Consider the following 22,515-nt stretch of genomic DNA (forward strand, 5'->3'; position numbering starts at 1 on the left):
CTTGTTGCCATGGAAATGTCAATCGTTTGTCGCAATCAAGTAGACCCATTAAGGATCCTGATAGGTTGGCTATTACCTGCCTCGGTTAGCATAATTCAATCTGCTCTCTTCCCCTCTGGCCTGTCATTTCCTCTGGTCCTCTGCTGTGGTGTCATTATCCGTCTGCCCCAGCAGCCCTCACGGTCCTGTGGGGTTTCCATGCTCTGGGACTGGATCTGCTAACCGCCTTCCCCACCGGCTAATTAAAAGGTTGTTCTGGCATGTAGGTCCTTCTTGCCTCGGTAGCTGCTGCAGTGTGCTGCACAGAATGCCGCTTATTCCCCCCAATCAAATTAACACTAGCTGCCCATTAAAACTAAGGCGCCAAATTCTACTTGGAAGGGTACTTGTTGCCTCTAAAACAAATGACAGATTACTTTAAAATATAATTTTGATAGAGGCCAGTATTGGCTTATGTATGGCACGTTTGTTACCGGTTGATTATCTGTTTTGAAACGGAACTGTGATTAGCCCAGTTATTCAAACTATCAACAGGTCTATTGAAGCTATAATACATTCATTGATCATTGGCTAATTGCAGATTTGTACAGATAATTACTTCTTATTCACCAGCACGAAAATACACACATTAGGTATATCTGAGAACTGTGAGCTTCCCAGAACCTTTATTGTGACAAGGCGGACTGGCTGGAGAAGAGATGCTAACTGTTGGGATGGGATTGTACAACTTCTAGGCAGTTTGGAGCTCCATCGCTGCAAATAGAATCAGGCTCAGATTCTGAATAGCGTTCCCTCTTAACACTTTCAGTGCCCAGCAGGGGGCGCACATTTAGTGCTTGAATGCCCACCATCCACTTCAATGTTAGCATTAATATTGCCTAATCTATGTTTTAAATTATGGCTATGTGTCTAATCTGCCCGTCGCATTATCAATGACTCATTTCCAGTCAACATTGTCGAAGCGGATTGTTTTTTTATCGGTTCATTTCCGTTTTATAGCATTTTGAAAAGCCCTCGTTTTCAAGAGAAAAAAGAATATTCCATGATGATCACCCTGTACTGTAATATTCTAGAACGTTGTAATTTTTCGGCCTATTTATGAATCGTTTTCAAATAAACGCTAGATTATCGATAGTATAAGTGTACGTGTGCACGCTGGTGCCGCGCGCTGAAAACCGATTATCTCAGTTCCTGATCGCTCTTACAGTCAAACAGCCATATCACATTATAGGGGAAAAGCTTATATCTCCGTGAAAACCAATTCCAATTCCTGATCGCCATTCCAAAAATCGATCCTTTTATTGATCCCACGCGTATACTGTAAAACACATATTACACGCTGTGCTGAGAGAATGAAGCTGATCGGCTCCGGTTACATGCGTGAGAAGTAAAATGTGGATTCCGGAGTTTTTTTTTCTCATGCATTTTCATTGAGTCCAATCCAAAAGGGTGCATTACCATCTGGGAGACGATAGGGGGCGCTTTTTTCACATCTGAGCGCCTGGCGGGGCTGCTGTACCAACGGTAGACTCGGTTGATGAAATATGAATTCAGATCGCTAATAAAAAAAATAAAACGAGAATTCTCGTGATGGGCATTCAACCCGCGGGCTGATATCCCGAGATATCTCGTGATGGGCATTCAAAGTGTTAAAGAAGAGATTTCTGCGTTGTGACAATTGGTCTTCCATCAAAATGTGTCGATAGAAAGGTATTTGTCTGGATCTGGGGCTAATGGCACAGAGAGAATGGTCTGCAGCAAAGCAAGAATCTCAAATGACCCACATGTCAAAAAACCACTCAAATTAAGTTTAGCGCAGTGGTTCCAAAACCTTTTCACTCTGGACGCATTTAGGCGCTCACATTATTCTCGGAGACAACCAGCCTGACGTATTGTGCAAAAACCAACTGGTATGCACTTCTATACGTTTCAGTGAATCAAGTGTGGAATAAACCGGGGTATAGACAGCTGCTACTCATAAAAGTATAAGCAAAGCATAATGGCAGATGAACATTATTTGATCATACAGTATGTTCTCACACTTTTATTTTGTAGGCAGAATGACCTCAGTAGACCGGAAGGTTTGCCTCGTCATGCTTCATTGTTGCTTTTGTAACGTGAGTCATTAACAATGTTAACATAGTGTGTCATGGCTGTTTCAGCTTCTCTCTTACTTCCTGACTTGTCAAAACATTTAGTTTTCTCATTATTCTTTTCTCTCCCTGGTTGGATAGCTATGGTAGCATCAGTTAGCTAGATCATTATCACAGATAACAGATTTTATGTGATGGAATCCTATCAACTGTTTGTTTACAGCTGTGTGGAATGCATTTGTTTGTACAACTGTCTAGAGGTGACCATTTACATTTCCTGTCATACGACACTAAGAAATAGCTCCGTTTAACATTAAGTCATTCCTGCTCCCATTCAAATCCCAAACCGAGAGCTACATTTGAGTTTGTTCAGGAGAGTTGGGAGTCCGGCTGTCAAGTCAGTCAGTTTGGGGAATGGCAATTTGGGGCAGATTTAGTTTTGTCTATGATAGAAATGGATTAAAGCAGCGCCTATGTGAGCGTCAATATCTCTGGATAGCGGTTCATTACCAGCAGGAGATCCAGGAAGGCAAGAGCAATTCCTTCTCCCCAAAGCATTGACTCGCAGGTACTTTGTTATTTCAGTGCATCAAGCCATGACATAATATTTCCTTTCATAGTCACTTCAGCAACAAAGTAATTTCCAAACAGACACAAAGCAGAATTGTGAAATAATGATCCAACACGTCCACTAGACTGTACACTACAGGCTACACAGAGGGAGGGACCTAAGTGAAGGCATTAGTGAAGCATTTAAAGTCGATGTTTTTCTGAAATGCATGATTTAAAACACCATGTTGTGTTACCTCCCCCTGCCTGCAGGGGATGCTCCAGAGTACGCGTCGGGGGAAGACGCCCTGGCGAGGATCCGCCGGCTGATCGCTGAGGGCGGCATGACGGCGGTGGTGCAGCGGGAGCAGAGCACCACCATGGCCTCCATGGGCGGCTTCGGCAACAACATCATTGTCAGCCACCGCATCCACCGCGGCTCCCAGACGGGGGCTGGCCGGCCCAGCGCTGACCACGCCCCGCTGGCCTCTTCCTCCTCGCCTGGCGCCGCCGTGGCCTCCTCCTCCTCCTCTTGCCCGCTCACCATCACCATCACCCAGCCCAGCCAGGCGCAGACCCTCACCCAGCGCCTCAGCATCACCCCCCAGCCCAGCCAGGCCCAGACCCTGACCCAGCGCCTCAGCATCGCCCCCCAGCCCAGCCAGGCCCAGACCCTGACCCAGCGCCTCAGCATCGCCCCCCAGCCCAGCCAGGACCAGACCCTGACCCAGCGCCTCAGCATCGCCCCCCAGCCCAGCCAGGCCCAGACCCTGACCCAGCGCCTCAGCATCGCCCCCCAGCCCAGCCAGGCCCAGACCCTGACCCAGCGCCTCAGCATCGCCCCCCAGCCCAGCCAGACCCAGACCCTGACCCAGCGCCTCAGCATCGCCCCCCAGCCCAGCCAGACCCAGACCCTGACCCAGCGCCTCAGTCTGGTGCATCCGGCACCCCGTGAGCCCCAGCTGGCACCCATGCTGGCACCCATGCTGACACCCATGTGGGGACCGGCCCTGCCCACCCTCCGCTCAGACCAGAGCCCGGCGCTGTCTCTGGCCATGGACATAGACGACGTGTTCGAAGCGGGACAGATGGAGGACGAGTCCCTGCCGGGCCCGTCCTCCGCCTCCCTGCTCTTCTCCTCCTCCCCTTCTTCCTCCTCCTCCTCCTCGTCCTCCTCCTCTCACGCGCCCTTCCCCAACCCCGGCGGCGGCGGTGGCGGGAGGAATGGCAACAACAACAACAGCCGCAGCAGCCGAGACGGTTACTCTGGTGACCCTTACAGCAGGTAGTCACCACCGCCGCCCACACAGGACTCGGGTCAGGACTAGGAGAAGGGCTTTCCAGTCGCGTACAACAGGAGATCAATCCTTCTCGCAGCAGCCACACCATCGAGCTACACTTGGAAGCAGCAGATAATGTGTTAAAATAAAATAAAAGGCCCAAAACGGACCTGTGGACGCTGGGTTTCAGCTTCTCCTCTACAGCCTTATGTCACTGGGAGGAGCAGGTGCTGCTTCCACTCTGCACAGGACGTCCTGAAGGGACCCAGGAAAGGAGCCCGCACCTCCCTCCTCTGCATCGGCTCCTCCCTCCTCTGCATTGGCTCCTCCCTCCTTTGCATTGGCTCCTCCCTCCTCTGCATCGGCTCCTCCCTCCTCTGAATCGGCACCTCCCTCCTCTGCATTGGCACCTCCTTCCTCTGCATTGGCTCCTCCCTCTGCATTGGCTCCTCCCTCCTCTGCATTGGCTCCTCCCTGTGCACCGGCGTGCACTTGGCATCGCACTTAAGGAAACTAAATTAATAGGAGCTGAAACACGCCCCTGGTTGTATCGATCATTCCATGTCAGAAAGGTTTCTACTTGAAGACCAGCCCAGCTGAGGGGGGGGAGGGGTTGGTCCCTTTCTCTAGGCAGAATGGCATGACAGAAGACGAGGTTACTCAACTCAAAGTGCCATGTGAACAGGGCCTGGAACACGGTATACACCCACCACACACGAGACACGAGACACGCGCAAACAGACTCGCAGAGACCACAGCTTCTCCTATGTGCAGCATTCGGTGCCATGTGATATATATATATATATATATATATATTTGTTTTTTTGATGTGAAATACGTGTGATTGAGGTGTTAAAAAGAGTGAATTCAGCATCGCTGAAGCCTGTTCTTTTGTACCATGTGTAATTGTGTCCTATAGGATTATGTTGACAAGTGAGAATTGTAACTGTGGGAATCTTGTTGGAAGGAGCGTGTGTTTGTGGGGTGGCTGGGGGGGGGGGGCAGCAGCTGATGTGTTCACCAACCATCTCAAAATCAGTTCTCTTCAGTTGCCGTATCCACGTCGTTTTCACCTGCAGTTTTTTTAGACACTTTCTTTTTTTAGTTCCAAGTAAAAGAAAAAATATATATATATATATTCTGTTTTTTTTCTCTTTTTTTTTTTTTTTTTTTTTTTTTACGGATCCCCTTCCTCTGTTCTCTTCCCTGACCCCCCCAGGACAGACAAGTCAATCATGATGGACGGCTTTGTAACACGACGGTGAAGCTTAACCAATCACAGCTCTGCTGCATGTTCTTTTTTGTTCTTTTTCAAAAAATTATAATAATTATGCTGCAACATTTATCGTTTCTGAACAAAACACGGATTGTCACGTGACGGACACGCGGTCTTACCGGTGGCACGTTCTCATCAGGGAGGCGTCCGCGCGGACGAGTCTGAGCTCCACACGGGCTCCAGGTCAGACGAGCACCATCACCCCCACCCACCCTTCCACTTGCACTGCTGTGCTTTGGTGCCAAGTGGTGTGCACTGGGGCGGGACCTACGTCAGGACGTGTGCACCACCCGTTCCTTCTACTTGTCCATCTCCTCTGCCTTTACCCCCACCACCCCTCCTCCTCCTCCTCTGGGCTCAATGGATGATGGGAGGAAGCTGAGGCCACGCCCTGATGTTGGAGGGATGAGGTGAAGCCCCCCCCCCCCGACCTCTGACCCCGTCACGACTCACCGTGGTGGAGGTTGGAGGGTGTTCACTGAGGTGCCTCTCAAGCTCTGCCCCCCACTGGAAGCACCGAACACCCAGCGCTTGGCGAGCACTGAAGAGGAACTCTGGACGTGTCTGTGTGTATTTCTGAATGTGTGCGTAGCTGCGTATGTATGCGTGTGTGTATATTTCTGAATGTGCGTAGCTGCGTATGGGTGTATATTTCTAAATGTGCGTAGCTGCGTATGTGTGTATATTCCTGAATGTGTGCATAGCTGCGTATGTGTGCGTGTATATTTCTGAATGTGCGTAGCTGCGTATGTTTTCTGAATGTGTGCGTAGCTGCGTAATGTGTGTATATTTCTGAATGTGCGTAGCTGCGTATGTTTCTGAATGTGTGCGTAGCTGCGTAATGTGTGTATATTTCTGAATGTGCGTAGCTGCGTATGTGGACGAGTGTATATTTGAATGTGTGCGTAGCTGTGTGTGTATTTTTGAATGTGTGCGTAGCTGCGTCTGGATGTGTGTATATTTCTGAATGTGCGTAGCTGTGTGTGTATATTTCTGTAGCTGCGTATGCGTGTGTATATTTCTGAATGTGCGTAGCTGCGTATGTGTGTATTTCTGAATGTGCGTAGCTGCCTGTGTGTGTGTATATTTCTGAATGTGCGTAGCTGCCTCTGTGTGTGTATTTCTGAATGTGTGTAGCTGCGTCTGGACGTGTGTTCTCTACACGTGCGCTTGTTTCCTCAGCGTCTGGGAACACGATGTAGCATCTCTTCTAGTCTTCAAGCCCCTCTTCCCGTTGCGGGTGTGACCATGTGACCACGGCAGAGCGAGAGAGCTTATACTTGCCCCGCCTCCTGCTCTCCCCCCCCCCCCCCCCCAAACAACTCCGGCTGAACCAGGAAACCAGAGACAAAACTTGAATATTTTCTTCTTCTTTTTTTTTTTTTTTTATCAACCGCTCTTGTTTTTATTTGTGTCTGATAGATTTCTACTGCTTCGTTGCTGTGTGGGCCGGTGAGAAAGAGAGAGGCGTCCTCAGCATATCACTTGACCTTCAGCCCCTCAAGACGGCTTTTAGATGGGCTCCTTTTTTCCGTTTTTTTATTTTTATTTTATTTTTAAATACCCATGTGCTTAGCTATTCATATTTTAAATGCTTGGTAGGGTTCTGTATGGTGAGGTGAGCAGTGTGTTTGTGTGGAGAGGTGCTCCTCCATCTCTGGCTCTGGAGCCTCGCGGACATTTAAATCAGCCACTGATCATTTGTACTAAAAGCACCATATAAACCCACGTCAAACAGCGGTCCCGAAGCCCTGACACCCCCGGTTCACTGTGTCAGTTTTATAATACAATGCGACCGCTGTACGACCTCTGTGACCCCCGCGGGCTCCTGTTGCATAGTGACATTACTGTGGGGGGTCTTCCGCTCGGGGGGGGGGGGGGTCGTGGAGCTGTGGGAAGGACCTGCAGGTAGTGAAGACCGTACTCTCACTGGTTTGTCGTCGTGGAGCTGTGCGCGTGCGGACCGAGAGACGAAGCTGTTTACTGCATGTATGGAATAAAAACCTGCTAATAACCGTCTTAGTGGTTTAGAAAGAAAGTGACAAATTTGTGCTGCAAGATGAAAAAGAGACAAATTTATCTGAATGCTCCTCCTGGCTTTACTTGATTAATGAACTTTAAAAAAAGAGACAAAAAAAAGTTTTGGCTGTTCATGTGTCTGTTTTGTGTGTGTGTGTGTGTTGGTGGGGGGAGGGGGCGGGGCTATACTGAACCACTTCTACCCTGACTGGTCAGCATTACAATACACTAGTAGGGCCACGACATTTAGAACATGGCAACTGGCACACAGAGACAAACTGTCACCAAATATTACTGCTATATCAGACTGCTATATCGGTTTGTACACTTCAAATGCTTTTCTTTTGCTTTTACTTTTATGTGATGTAATTAAAGAGCTTTGTTGACATAAAGGTTGAATGGAGTGCTTGTTTTCTTCCTGGTCACGCGCCGCCCATGTGCTGAGATTTAAACATTTTAATATATATATATATATTTTATAAAAAATTTGGGATTTCTGTATTTTTCACCCATCCCAATTTAGTTGTTATGCCAATTCCCTTCCTGGTCGTTGTGCGCATTGCCCCACTGTCGGCCTGGGGAAGGTGTAGAACTACCACATGCCGCCTCCGATACATGTGGAGTCGCCAGCCACTTCTTTTCACCTGACAGCGAGGAGTTTCACTGTGGGAACATAACGTGTGCAGAGGTTCACGCTATTTCTCACAGATCCCCTCCCCGCTGAGCAGGCAGGCGCCCTGACCGACCAGTAGGAGTCAGTTCATTCAGCCATTCGTTAAAAACCTGGGCATGCTCTTTGACCCAGAGTTTTCCTTCAATAGGCAGGTAAACTCGGTGGTGAAGGAGTGTTTTTTCCAGCTCCGGTCCATAGCCAGGATCAAGGCCATTCTCAGACCTGAAAAGAGTCATTCACGCCTTCATATCTTCACGCTTAGACTACTGTAACTCCCTGTACCTGGGGCTTAATCCACCATAGCCCATCTACAACTACCCCAAAACACTGCCGCTAGACTGCTCACAGGTACCCGGAAGAGATCTCACATCACCCCTATACTTGCCTCCCTCCACTGGCTCCCGGTGCACTTTAGAATAGACTTCAAGGTCCTCCTATTGGTCTACAAAGCCTTTAATGGTAAGGCCCCTGCTTACCTAGCAGACCGCCTCACCCCCTATACCAACGCCAGGGCCCTCAGATCGGCTGACAAGGGTCTCTTAACCACCCGTAGGTCTAATTTCAAGTCTAGGGGGGGACGTGCTTTTGCGGCCGCAGCCCCTGACCTCTGGAACAGCATATGTCCATTAAATCTGCCCCCTCCATCGAGTCTTTTAAATCAAAACTCAAAACCCACCTATATCGCCTGGCCTTCCCTGACTCACTTTGACTCTTGCCTTGCTTGTTGACGTGGTGTTCTGTTTTCCTTGTCTATCCGTTGTTTTTTTATTTTAATTTTTTTCTATACTTTTCTTTGTTCTTAGCTATGTGAAGCACTTTGGTTGACAAGTGTCGTGTCTAAATGCTATATGAATAAATTTGATTGATTGACTAGAATGGTCTTATCTTTGGGCTGTACTAGAGGCCATGAGACTTTGTAATGAATTTATACATATGATTAAAGTGCTCTACTCCCCACCGTCAGCAAATATGCTCCACACTCTTCCTGGTCTCCAGATCTTCAAGACAGGGTTGTCCTCTGAGTCCTGAACTATTCACGCTTTCCCTCGAACCATTAGCCCAATTTATTAGAAAAAACTGATAAAATTGACCCTATAATAATCAACGACGCACAACACAAAATTGCTCTTTATGCGGATGACCTACAATTTTTTATGAAAGACCCTTCCCACTCGGCCACAAATGTACTCAATATAATAGACTATTTTGCCAAACTATCAGGATTCAAAATTAACTGGCCCAAATCAGCTTGTCTACCTCTGAATGAGTTGACCAAGGTGGTGCAACTACCGGCTGACATCCCCATAGTTGACCACTTCAAGTACTTAGGCATAGAGATGTTTCCCACGCTAAACCAGATAATAATAATATAACTTTACAGGCACATATAATAAAATACACCAAGATCTGGATAGATGGTCGGGCCTACCTAACTCGTTACAGGCACGAGCATCCATAATAAAAATGAATATACTTCCTAGGATAAATTGTTAGCTCAATGCTCCCCCTTCCTCCTCCAATAGACCACTGGCGCAAGACACAAACCATAATATCCAAATTTATTTGGAATAACAAACGCCCAAGACTCAAAAGAACTATCACTCAACGTAAGAAACAGGTTGGAGGATTTACAATCCCCGATTTTAAGTTGTACTTTTGGTCCTTTTCGCTGAGACCCCTAATGAGCTGGTTTAACCCTGAAATTGCTGTGTCATAGCAATCCTTAGAAGCAGCAGCGATCTCACCACAAAGACTACAGGATGTAGTATACTCTAATACTCTTATATCAAAATGCCAACTACGATATGGTCCGATTGTATCCCACGTGATTCAAACATGGCGTAATTTACAGAGGTCTCCCCGGAGTATCATTCTTTCTCTACCTGCAGTTGAGGGCGGCGCTCAGGGCTCATGCGTTGCTCCCACACCTTTTTGTCGGGCTTATCGTAGACGGGACAAACTCGAGAGGTTTTGTCTCAGAGTTTTAACTCTTAATCCAATCCACATAAAAAACTATCGTTGGATACAATATGGCGAAGGGACATCCCAGAACTCTATGCCCCCGACAAGTGACACATTGTACCAACACTGCAAAAGGGCAAATTACCAAGCAGTTATAATGAGACATTCATTGAAAGCTATAATGTGTGCCCCTTCACCCGTTGGCAATGGGTGGCACATCGAGGATGGCGAGTAAAAAGTGACCTGGATGACTACAAATCCGGCCCCTGATAGTGTGTTGCAGGTAGTCCACTGCGGTTGCAAACAAGGAAAATGTGAGACAGGAAGATGTTCCTGTGTGTCTGCAAAACTGAAGCCCTCAACAGCACTCCTGCACAGAAGACAACACCCCCCCCCAGGTTACCAGGTGCTGTCCCCAGCCAGCGTGAGACAATCCCTCTCCAGGATCAACGCTCGCAAAGCTGGGGACCCAGACAACATACCCGGGCGGGTGCTGAAAGACTGCAGCAGAGCTCACTGATGTCTTCACAGACATCTTTAACACCTCCCTGAGCCAAGCCGCTGTCCCCCACATGCCACATCTACTTTTTCTCCCATTTTCTATTTTTCTCCCATCCCAATTTCGTATCGTTCAATTCTACCCTCCCCTGTCTCGAACGTTGTTAGGCCATGCCTCCCACAAGCCGGCTGCAATGTGGACTAAGCCTTACATCACGTGTCCCCTCCGGTACTCGAGGAAGCGGCAGTCGCATCTTTTCACCTGCACAGCGCGATCTCTCAGCGTCGGGGATCTGCGTTTTGGAGGGCACACCGCCCCCGTCGCTTCCTGATTCTGCTGCGCAGGCGCACCAACCGACCTGTAGGAGTCGCTGTCCACAACGTCCGATCCCCACCCATCAGCTTCCCACCCCCTAATACTGCCAATTGTTTTTTTTTGATCCACTTTTTCTCCCATTTTTCTATATTTTCTCCCATCCCAATTTCGTATCATCCAATTCAACCCTCCCCTGTCACGAACGCTGTTTCTTGCCTCCCACAAGCCGGCTGCAATGTGGACTAAGTCATACATAGCACAAGTCCCCTCTGGTACTTGAGGTAACGGCAGTCGCATCTTTTCACCTGCGCAGCTCGATCTCTCAGTGTCGAGGAGTAACGCGTGGGAGGCTCACGCTGCCCCCGACACTTCCTGATTCTACTGCGCAGGCGCACCAACCGACTTGTAGGAGTCGCTTGTTCACAACGCCCGATCCCCACCCTTCAGTTTCCCTCCCCGTAATACGGCCAATGTGTATTACTGCGGACGACCAGCTAAACTGAAAACAATGTGGAGAGCTGGATTCGAACACGCGAATCCTAGCGTCTCCACACTGGTGGCGAGTGCCTTGCCCACTACACCACCTAGCCGCCCATACTGCCAATTGTATTAGTATGAACGACCAGCCAAGCTGATAGCAATGCGGAGAGCTGGGCTCGAACCCAGCGTCTCCTGCATTGGTGGTGAGCGCCTTGCCCACTGCACCACCTAGCCGCCCTCCTGTCCCCACATGCTTCAAAGACACTACCATCATCCCGGTCCCAAAGAAGGCTTCTCCAGCCTGCTACAATGACTACCGTCCCGTTGCTCTGACACCCATCATCATGAAGTGCTTTGAACGGCTAGTCATGCAACACATCAAATCCACCCTCCCTCCCTGGACCCCTTCCAGTTTGCATATCGGGCCAACCGGTCCACCGATGATGCAATCTCCACTGCCCTCCACTCAACTCTCACCCATCTGGACACTAAGGACTCATACGCCAGGATGCTGTTCATAGACTTTAGTTCAGCATTCAACACTATCATCCCCCAACAGCTGATAGTGAAACTGGACCTGCTGGGGCTGAGCGCCTCGATGTGCAACTGGCTGCTGGACATCCAGCACCATCATCCTGAACACTGGGGCCCCCCAAGGATGCATGCTCAGCCCCCTACTCTTCACACTACTGACCCACAACTGCACACCAATACACAACACCAACCTCTTCGTCAAGTTTGCGGACGACACAATTGTGGTGGGGCTCATTAAAAACAATGACGAGTCTCACTACTGGGACGAGGTGAGCCAACTGACCACGTGGTGCAGGAACAACAACTTAATTCTTAATGTGGAGAAAACAAAGGAGGTTGTTGTCGACTTCCGGAGAGTGCACACCCAGCACCCTCCACTGACCATCAACGGTGCAATGGTGGAGAAAGTGAGCAGCACCAAATTCCTGGGTGTGCACCTCACACAGCCTGGAACACCAACACCACATCACTCGCGAAGAAAGCTCAACAGCGCCTCTATTATCTCTGCAAACTGAGAAAAGCTGGTGCCTCTGTGCCCATCCTGTGCTCCTTCTACCGGGGCACCATCGAGAGCCTCCTGACCAGCTGCATAACCGCGTGGTACGGCGGCTGCTCAGCATCCTGCCGCAATACCCTGCAGCGCACGTTCAGAACAGCTGAGAGGATCGTTGCTGCCCCCCTCCCCTTCCTCCAGGACATCTTCAATACACGCCTGGCCCGCAAAGCACTACGCATCGTGGGTGACATCACCCACCCCTCACAATGTTTTTTCATGAGAATGAGGAGCCTCGGAGCCAGGACCAGCAGACTGAAAGACAGCTTCATACACCAGGCTGTCAGGAACCTGAACTCTCTCCCAGCTCCCCAGTGAGGAGCAGTGAGGAACAGCATGGATTGTGCAGTTTGACTACAGAGCTAGCCTTCCTCACCAGCTTGTTCAGTTTAACTCACTACAGAGCTAGTCTTGGATGGATGATGATGGCGCGACCCAGGTCAGTCGCCGTCGGTTTTGCTCCGTGAAGATTGTGCACACTTTTAGTTATTATGTTTATTTGTAATACCTTTTTTATGAAAACTACACTGGCGGGGACGTCATACGACCGACAGTCACTTATAGACCTAAACTCCGGACTTAAAGAGGAGTTTAGCAACACTTTATGCCAAGATTGGCCATCAGAGATCAGGCGGGACAAAGACAAAGAAGGCGGCAGGACAAATAAGAAACACAGGGGAAGGAGGAGCGGAATCAGAATAAGGCAAAAAAGTTGTGCTTACCGACCGGCGATTCCATCCATTTTACTGGCAAATGTACGTTCGACTGGACTAGCCCAAAGGAGATTAAGATACTCTCCAGTTCATGCTCCCCGGATCTCGAACATCTTTCCATTCAATGTCGACCGTTTCATCTCCCCCGAGAATTCACCGCCATTATCATGACGGCGGTGTACATCCCACCCCAAGCGAATACCGTCAGGGCCCTGGCTACAGGGGCATCTCAACATCCACCAGATCAAACATCTGGACGCAGCCATGATCATAGCTGGCGACTTTAACCAGGCGAATCTGAAGAAAGTGATGCCATCCTGCTCCACCAGGGGAGGAAATACGCTGGATCATTGCTACACCCCGTTCAGAGCCGGCTACAAGGCAATACCGGTCCGCCACTAGCGGGAGCAACAAGCACATCGGACCATGACTCCATCTTTCTCTATCCGGCTTACAGGCAGAGATCACGTGGTGCTGTCGTGTCACGTGAGGTAAAGAAGTGGTCCGACCAATCAGACGGCGCTACAGGACGCACTCGATGACGTCGACTGGGGTATGTTTCAGACGAGCTCCAGCGGCGTTAGCGAGTTTGCTGATGTTGTTGTTAGTTTTATAACAACACTAGCTGATAGTATCGTCCCCACGAAAAAGGTGCGGGTTTACCCGAACCAGAAACCGTGGGTTGACAACAGTACTATCAGAGCAGCTCTGAGAACTCGCACCACTGCTTATAACCTGGGCAGAGAGTCAGGAAACGTGGAGGAGTATAAGGCAACAGTCTATACTCTGCGCAAGGTTGTAAAGCTTGCTAAGAGGTCATACGCGGACAAAATGGAGACACAAATGGCACAGAATGACACAAGAGGCTTATGGCGAGGGCTACGGACGATAACTGACTACAAAGTCAGCGCCCCCTCAATGGGGAGTGCCGACGCCTCTCTCGCGGACCAGCTCAACTCCTTTTACGCTCGGTTTGGTGCAGACAGTAGCGACGCTAGCTCACCGGCTAGTGACGTCACTGACGCGCCGGCCGTCGTGGAGGGGGGGGGGGGGGGGCATCCGCGGAGGGGCGGGGGCACTCTCTCATTGACATACTTTTATATAAACTGAAGGCTATGGGTTTTAACAGTATATCCTTTTTTTTTTTTTTGATCCACTTTTTCTCCCATTTTCTATATTTTCTCCCATCCCAATTTCGTATCATCCAATTCAACCCTCCCCTGTCACGAACGCTGTTTCTTGCCTCCCACAAGCCGGCTGCAGTGAGGACTAAGTCATACATAGCACAAGTCCCCTCCGGTACTTGAGGTAACAGCAGTCGCATCTTTTCACCTGCGCAGCTCGATCTCTCAGTGTTCGAGGAGTAACGCGTGGGAGGCTCACGCTGCCCCCGACACTTCCTGATTCTACTGCGCAGGCGCACCAACCGACTTGTAGGAGTCGCTTGTTCACAACGTTCGATCCCCACCCTTCAGTTTTTCCCTCCCCGTAATACGGCCAATGTGTATTACTGCGGACGACCAGCCAAACTGAAAAACAATGTGGAGAGCTGGATTCGAACACGCGAATCCTAGCGTCTCCACACTGGTGGCGAGTGCCTTAGACCACTACACCACCTAGCCGCCCTTTTAACAGTATATCCTTAAGGTGGATGGAGTCTTATCTGAGAGGCAGGAAACAAGTAGTGGAAATTAATGGGACCATATCCTCCTCACTCCAACAGACGTGCGGGGTGCCGCAAGGAAGTATTTTAGGACCACTTTTATTTCTTTTATATGTCAATGACATGAAAACTGCATGTGATTGTAAACTGTTTTTATTTGCGGACAATGCTGCACTCATGGTCTCCCATCAGGACAAAAGAGAAGTAGAGAGGTCACTCAGTCTAGAGCTTGTCAAGATCAGTCATTGGCTGGTCGAAAACAGGTTATCCCTACACCTGGGTAAAACCGAAGCTATCCTTTTTGGCTCGGCCATACGACTTAAGAGGTCTCCTGGGTTCAAGGTAGTGGTAGGAGATATCGAGGTAACAGCAAAGGAGGAAGTCACATACTTAGGATGTATTTTGGACAACACCTTATCAGGGGTGAGCATCGCACAAAAGGTGGTCACAAAGATCAATCAGAGAATACAATTTCTCTGTAGAGTGTCCACCTATATTAACAGGTCAGCAATGGAAGTCCTGGCAGGGGCACTGATCCAATGTCATTATGACTATGCATGCGCCTCCTGGTACACTGGCATCACAGTAGCACTGAAAGGTAGGCTACAGACAGCTCAGAACAAATTAGTTAGAATGATTTTAAAACTCCATCCCAGGACTCACCTTACACAGACACATTTTAACAGCCTCAAATGGCTCAGGGTTGAGGAGAGGGTCTCTCAAATAAAACTCAACATAACACAGGATACTCGGGAATACTGTCCCTCAGTACCTCAGTGGATATTTTAACATGGTAAGGGATGTACACGGACACGCCACCAGGGGGAGCCCTACAGACATCGTCCCAGTGAGATGCAATAGGAAAATAGGTCAAAACGCATTCCTATATTCAGCAGCAGTACAATGGAATAGCCCAGTGGTTCCCAAAGTCGGGGTCCCGACCCAAAGGTGGGCCGCGAGCAGCCACGGGAGGGCCGCGAGATGATTTCCAAAACATTTTATTTTTATTTTCTTAATTTTTTTGAGGCCACTGAACTTAGAAGCAGGCCAGGACAGTGTTTCTAGTTGTATTCTAAAATTCTATTCTATTGTATTCTAAAATGTAACTATATGGTTTTATATTAACTTAATAAATAAACAAAAACGAAAAATCTACTTATTTCAACGAACATTTCAAACTAAATAACAGATTATGCACATAAAACGCTGAAAACAACCGAAGCAACAATAGTATTTTAATGAGGCTATTATTATTATCATTATTATTTTGCAACAAGTTAGCCCTCTCATAAATAGCACATATAAATGAATAACTAACTTGAACTAACTTAATAGGATTGAAGTTATATTTGGCTTAAAAAATCGGTCGCCTGACAAAAAAAAATTAAAGAAAAAAGCCTGACGATGTGCATTGGGCCGCGGCTCTCTGACGCCTTATTTTCTGGGTCCCGGCCTGAAAAGTTTGGGAACCCCTGGAATAGCCTGCCAATGGAGTTGAAGACCATAAGCCCCTTCTCCACTTTTAAATGAGCTATAAAGAGGTGGATCATAAGTAGCAGAAGCTGGGAGTAGTGAACAAAGGGTTTTTAATATGTGTTGTTCCTTTTTTATTCTTTTATTGTCTATAAAATGGAATATTATTGTATGTATTTTTTTTGTTTTTATACCACACATCCTGACATACAGACACTACAAACACCCACGTCCACACACCAGTACATAAATCCACTGACACCAATGATGAAGGACCACAATGGAAACAAGCCTATGGCTTTATTGTGTTTTATGAAATCCTATTGGTAAATGGAGAAAATGTATACCTGTTTCATATTGTGATCAAATGTATATGTGTGATTTCCATTCTAAACCAATAAACTATTCAATCAATCAATCAATGGAACACATTGTGAGAAGAGCATTTATGCGGGTGAACACCAGAAAGGCAGCTGGCCCAGATGGGATAACGGGACGGATACTTAAGTCCTGTGCTAACCAGCTAGCCCCAGTGTTCACCACCATATTTAATCTATCCCTGGCGGAATCCGTGGTCTCTGCCTGTTTCAAGGTGTCTACTATAATCCTGGTACCAAAGAAATCCTCCCCAACAGGTCTTAATGACTACAGACCGGTGGCACTCACCTCTGTGGCCATGAAATGTTTTGAGAGGCTGGTTAAGGATCACATTTGTGCCTCGCTCCCCAGCAACATGGACCCTATGCAATTTGCATACAGGCCAAACAGGTCCACTGACGATGCGGTCTCCCAAGTACTGCACAGCACCCTCTCTCACCTAGACTGCCAGAAGGGGGGCTATGTGAGACTGTTGTTCATTGACTATAGCTCAGCGTTCAACACCATAGTCCCCACCAGACTGGTGGACAAGCTGATCGAGCTTGGTCTGAGCTCCGCTCTGAGCGCCTGGATACTGGACTTTCTGAGTGAGAGGCCCCAGGCGGTCAGGGTGGGGGGTCAGACCTCCAACACCATCACCCTGAGTATCGGGTCCCCCCAGGGCTGTGTCCTGAGCCCCCTGCTGTATTCACTATACACACATGATTGTGTGGCCAAGTTCAGCTCCAACTCCATAGTGAAGTTTGCGGACGACACAGTGGTGGTGGGGCTGATCTCTGACAACGACGAGAAGGCCTACCGGGAGGAGGTTGAGGTACTGGAACACTGGTGCCAGGACAACAGCCTGCTCCTGAACATTGGTAAAACCAAGGAACTGATCGTGGATTTTAGGAGAACACAGCAGGGGACACACACCACTGAGGATAAACAGGGCTACCGTGGACAGGGTGAGCAGCTTCAAGTACCTGGGGGTCCACATCTCAGAGGACCTGACATGGACAACACACATAGACTCAGTCGTAAAGAAGGCGAAGCAGCGCCTCTACCACCTGAGACAGTTAAGGAAGTTCCGAGTATCGGGGAAGATACTCCAGTCCTTCTACTCCGGGGCTGTAGAGAGCATCTTGACTGGAAACATCACTGCCTGGTATGGAAACAGCACGGCACAGGACAAGAAGGCCCTACAGAGAGTGGTACGCTCAGCTGAGCGTACTACGGGTATTGCACTACCACCCCTGCAGGTCTTATATAAGCCTGCAGAATAATGAAAGACCCTCACCACCCCAACAACAGCCTGTTCAAGCTGCTGCGGTCAGGCAAACGCCTGCAAACACCAGCAACTAGGACAGAGAGACTTCGGCTCAGCTTCTTCCCCCAGGCCATCAGTCTTGAACACTGAACTCTCCACACACAAGCACACATGAGCACACACACAACACACACACTGTATACGCTCACACACTAGCAGTCACTTTAACATGAACACACACACACATATGCTGCACACGCTCACACTATGGTCACTTTACACAATGAAAGGTCACTTTAAAAACAAGAACAGGAGTGGTTCTTGTATAGTAAATAGATGGATAGCAAGCTAGCTTTATGTTATTATGTTATTTGATACTATCTTGTCTAGCACAGTCTCTGGAGCGTAACAGTAAGAAGCATTTTGTATGAAAGTATTCTGTACTTCTGTATGACAACTATTAAAGAACTTGAACTTGAACTAGCATAAGGACACATAGTATAACTGTAGATTGTATAGTAAAGCATGTATAGTAGTGTACATAAGACCCAATGCCCCATCCGTAGCTAACAGTGTATTGCACTATCACAGGACCTAGCATGTCTTAACATGCTTTTGAAAAACTCATGTACATATACCTATGTCTTTACTCTTACGACTTGTATTATTGCACAAATGTCGCATTCTCATCCCTTGGATTCTTATTATTGTATTATTGTACTATGCACAATCGTTGCGGGCAAGACCCCCCTCATTTCACTGTATACTTGTATGCCGTGACAAATAAAACTCTTGACTTGACTTGACTTGTCTTCCTCACCAGCTTGTTCAGTTTGACTCACTACAGATCCAGCCTTCCTCACCAGCTTGTTCAGTTTGACTCACTACAGAGCTAGTCTTCCTCACCAGCTTGTTCAGTTTGACTAGTAGTAGTAGTAGTAGTAGTAGTAGTTTATTGTCACGAATATAGTACAGGTACATTACAGTGAGATGCTTGGTTCATACACATACAGCTCATTTTAGTAATATTCCACAATTATTACAGTTGATAGTAATAATGGCACACACATAAATTCACACCAACATGCGCATTTGTTGATACATGCAGGACTAAGTCTTGAGACAGACATATGTGTATCACCGCGCCATGTTCCCGGCGCAGAACACCCGCGGGAGGGAGGGAGGAAAAGAGTTGTCCTGAATCACCGTTGCAACACAGGAAGGGGCGGGGATCATGCTCTGACTACATTTGCTGTCAGCTGGGGTGTGGGACTTTGGTGATGAGACAGCCTTGGCTCCCCCCTCCAGCATGCATACGAGTTAGCTGCCGTCACCAACGTGAGGCGCAGGGCATACACGTAGGAGGGGGGGTGGGGGGTCCACATGCCACTCTTATCTCCAAGAGGGCCTTCGACTCCAGCAGCTCTCAGTTCGACCTTGGAGTCGTCCATGAATTTGTTTTGGCTGACTGACTGGCAACATTTCCCCAGTCACGTCGATTTAAATTTGATTTTGAGTAGAGTGAATTATAACTATTGATTTGAGTGGAGTGAGTTTTAACAACTCCGTCCAAATGACTGAATGCATTAGTCCAAGTGTCTTAACCAGTTAATTTTGGTAGGTCCTGTGCGCGGTAAACAGATCCAAAATCTTCTTATTGCAATCCCAAAAGCTTCGATAATCCAAATGTCCGCGACTTCAAGTTGATTCAAATGTCCCAAGAGGCAGAGAGGGTTAGCCTTATTCTGCTTCCTTGACGAAAATATGCAATCCACTGATTAGATCCATTTCGAGTTGATTTGAGTATAGTCCGACAACCGGCATGAAGCACGGAGCACAGCAGCGTCAGGCTTCATGGAGGCAGTAGGTAGGAACGGCCTTGAGGAGCCTGGGGAGAGGAGAGAAATGCGACTGTTCTCTGGGAAGGGTGGACTACAGAGCTAGCCTTCCTCACCAGCTTGTTCAGTTTGACTACAGAGCTAGCCTTCCTTACCAGCTGGTTCATTATTTTTTTTTATCTACTTTTTCTCCCCATTTTTCTATTTTTCTCCCATCCCAATTTTCGTATTATCCAATTCTTCCCTCCCCTGTCTCGAACGTTGCTAGACCATGCCTCCCACTGGTCGGCTGCAATGTGGATGAAGCCTTGCATCACGTGTCCCCTCCGGTACACGAGGAGGCAGCCGTCTCATCTTTTCACCTGTACAGCGCAATCTCTCAGTGGCGAGGAGTAACGCGTGGGAGGCTCACGCTGCCCCCGATACTTCCTGATTCTGCTGTACAGGCGCACCAACCGACCTGTAGGAGTCGCTGTCCACAACGTCCGATCCCCACCCACCGGCTTTCCCACCCCCTAATACTGCCAATTGTATTAGTATGAACGACCAGCCAAGCCGGAAGCAACGCCGAGAGCTGGGCTCGAACCCAGCATCTCCTGCGTTAGTGGCGAGCGCCTTACCCACTGCGCCACTTAGCCGCCCAGCTTGTTCAGTTTGACTACAGAGCTAGTCTTCCTCACCAGCTTGTTCAGTTTGACTACAGAGCTAGCCTTCCTCTTCAACTTGTTCAGTTTGACTCACTACAGAGCTAGCCTTCCTCACCAACTTGTTCAGTTTGACTACAGAGCTAGCCTTCCTCACCAGCTTGTTCAGTTTGACTACAGAGCTAGTCTTCCTCACCAGCTTGTTCAGTTTGACTACAGAGCTAGTCTTCCTCACCAGTTTGTTCAGTTTGACTCACTACAGAGCTAGCCTTCCTCACCAGTTTGTTCAGTTTGACTCACTACAGAGCTAGCCTTCATCACCAGTTTGTTCAGTTTGACTACAGAGCTAGCCTTCCTCACCAGCTTGTTCAGTTTGTTGGTGTCCCTTGAGTTGATGTAGCCCCCCCAGCAAACCACAGCATAGAAGAGGACACTGGCTACTACAGACTGGTAAAACGACTGCACCAGTCTATTGCAGACATTGAAGGACCTGAGTCTCCTCAGGAAGAACAACCTGCTCTGGGCTGTGTTGTCTAGTTTACTGTTTAAAGGTGCTATAGATAACATTCAGTAATTTAGCCAATCAGATGTATTCCACATGGGGAAATTGGAAGTAGGGAGGGGATACATGTAAACAACAACATTAATTTTGGACCTGCAAAAACATTTTAAATGATAAATTCATTAATCAATACTTTCTTGGGTGGAAAAGCAATACTTATATTCTGCACCTTTCTAAATGTTCTGTGGAAGTATTATTATTATAAAAGGATTACTCTACATATAAATGTTATCTATAGCCCCTTTAAGTGTACACCCAGGAACTACCCTCAAGGTCTATGCTGGTGCCATCTCTTCTGGCCATGTTGACTATGGAGAGTAATCTTGAACAATCCCTTGGTGAAGAGATTCTCCTGCAGGGCACAGACAGGAGGAGGCTGGTTGTGTCGGTGGGAGCTGTCCTTTGTCCAGAAGACATTCACAGCACGACCTATAGAGCAGATTCCTCTCTGAAGTCTCTCTGTTCAGACAGTGCTCCTTTTCTGTCTCACTTCAGCTAGAAGAGGCAGTTAATCCATTGAGAAAGAAGAAATGTCTAACTTAACAAGCACATTTGTACAGAAGCCGAGGACGGCCACGTCTTTATTTATTATTTGATTGCTGTTTTCTCGTGATAATGGATTAATTTATTTCAGTAAGTTGTTCAGTACAGCAACAGACAGCCAGTGGCAGCTCTTGAAGGCTGAAATCAGGATGGCGTGATCACATGAACCAGCTGCAATCATCTCTGAGTTCTGCACATGGTTCTGGATAATTATGTTATATCGAGATAATGAAATGAATGAATCGTTATCACGAGAAAACGATCTTTATATCGAGATAATGAAATAAATGAATCCGTTACCACGAGAAAACAATATATCGAGATAATGAAATAAATGAATCCGTTATCATGAGAAAATGTACTTTGTTATATCGAGATAACAAAATCATAAGTCATTATCACGAGAAAACAGCAATAAAATAATAAATAAAGACGTGGCTGCTCTCTACAGTACAGTAGTTAATTTAAGTTTGCTAATAACAAAGTATATAAAAGTCATAACAAATTCAATGTGTAAAGTTTCACTCAGATATCGTGAAAGGAACTTAGGAGTTGTTACCTTGGTCTCAAGGTTCCCTCCTCACTTACCTTCTCCATTGACTTCCATAGTGAAATTAGACTTGAGAAATACATTAGAAGAAGGTATTGATTACTGTGTTGTATTCTGATGTGAGTACAATATACAGACTAAATGTATTAAGAGGCGCTGGTCTCTGCTTTTTCAGCAGCAAAGATAAAATAATCATGAATGACCACTTAAAGTTAATCAGAATATACATATACATCTATTGGATTTTGTTCAAAATAATTTCTTGGTTTGCTTTTGACATAAATAACTGTCATGATTTTAAAAAGAAAAAGATTTTTGAAAATGTTTAACTCATGAGTGTCAGATCAAGTTGATAACCAACAATTGCATTTTGAAGCCGAGAACGGCCACGTCTTTATTTATTATTTTATTGCCGCTTTCTCGTGATAACGACTTATTATTTTGTTATCTCGATATAACAAAGTCTGTTTTCTTGTGATAACCACTTATTATTTTGTTATCTCGATATAACAGTCTGTTTTCTCGTGATAAGGACTTATTATTTTGTTATCTCGATATCACAAAGTCCGTTTTCTCGTGATATCGGATTCATTTATTTAATTATCTCGATATAACAAAGATCGTTTTCTCATGATAAAGGAATCATTTATTTAATTATCTCGATATAAC

General features: G+C 47.3%; 1 protein-coding gene across 1 annotated transcript in view; it reads left to right on the top strand.

Annotated features, from left to right (window-relative positions):
- ambra1b (autophagy/beclin-1 regulator 1b) overlaps positions 1-22,515 on the top strand; it is a gene marked incomplete at its 3' end in the record, with an annotated part of 130,033 nt that overhangs the window by 96,088 nt on the left and 11,430 nt on the right. Inside the window, exons 18-22 of the mRNA XM_084335105.1 lie at positions 2,916-3,756; positions 5,142-5,172; positions 5,338-5,477; positions 11,772-12,109; positions 12,202-12,420. Of these exons, the coding sequence (XP_084191231.1) occupies positions 2,916-3,756; positions 5,142-5,172; positions 5,338-5,477; positions 11,772-12,109; positions 12,202-12,420 (1,569 nt within the window). The remainder of the gene's footprint in view (positions 1-2,915; positions 3,757-5,141; positions 5,173-5,337; positions 5,478-11,771; positions 12,110-12,201; positions 12,421-22,515) is intronic.

The sequence above is a fragment of the Notolepis coatsorum genome (genome assembly GCF_963971535.1).
Source record: "Notolepis coatsorum genome assembly, chromosome: 18".
In the NCBI taxonomy this organism is placed as follows: Eukaryota; Metazoa; Chordata; class Actinopteri; order Aulopiformes; family Paralepididae; genus Notolepis; species Notolepis coatsorum.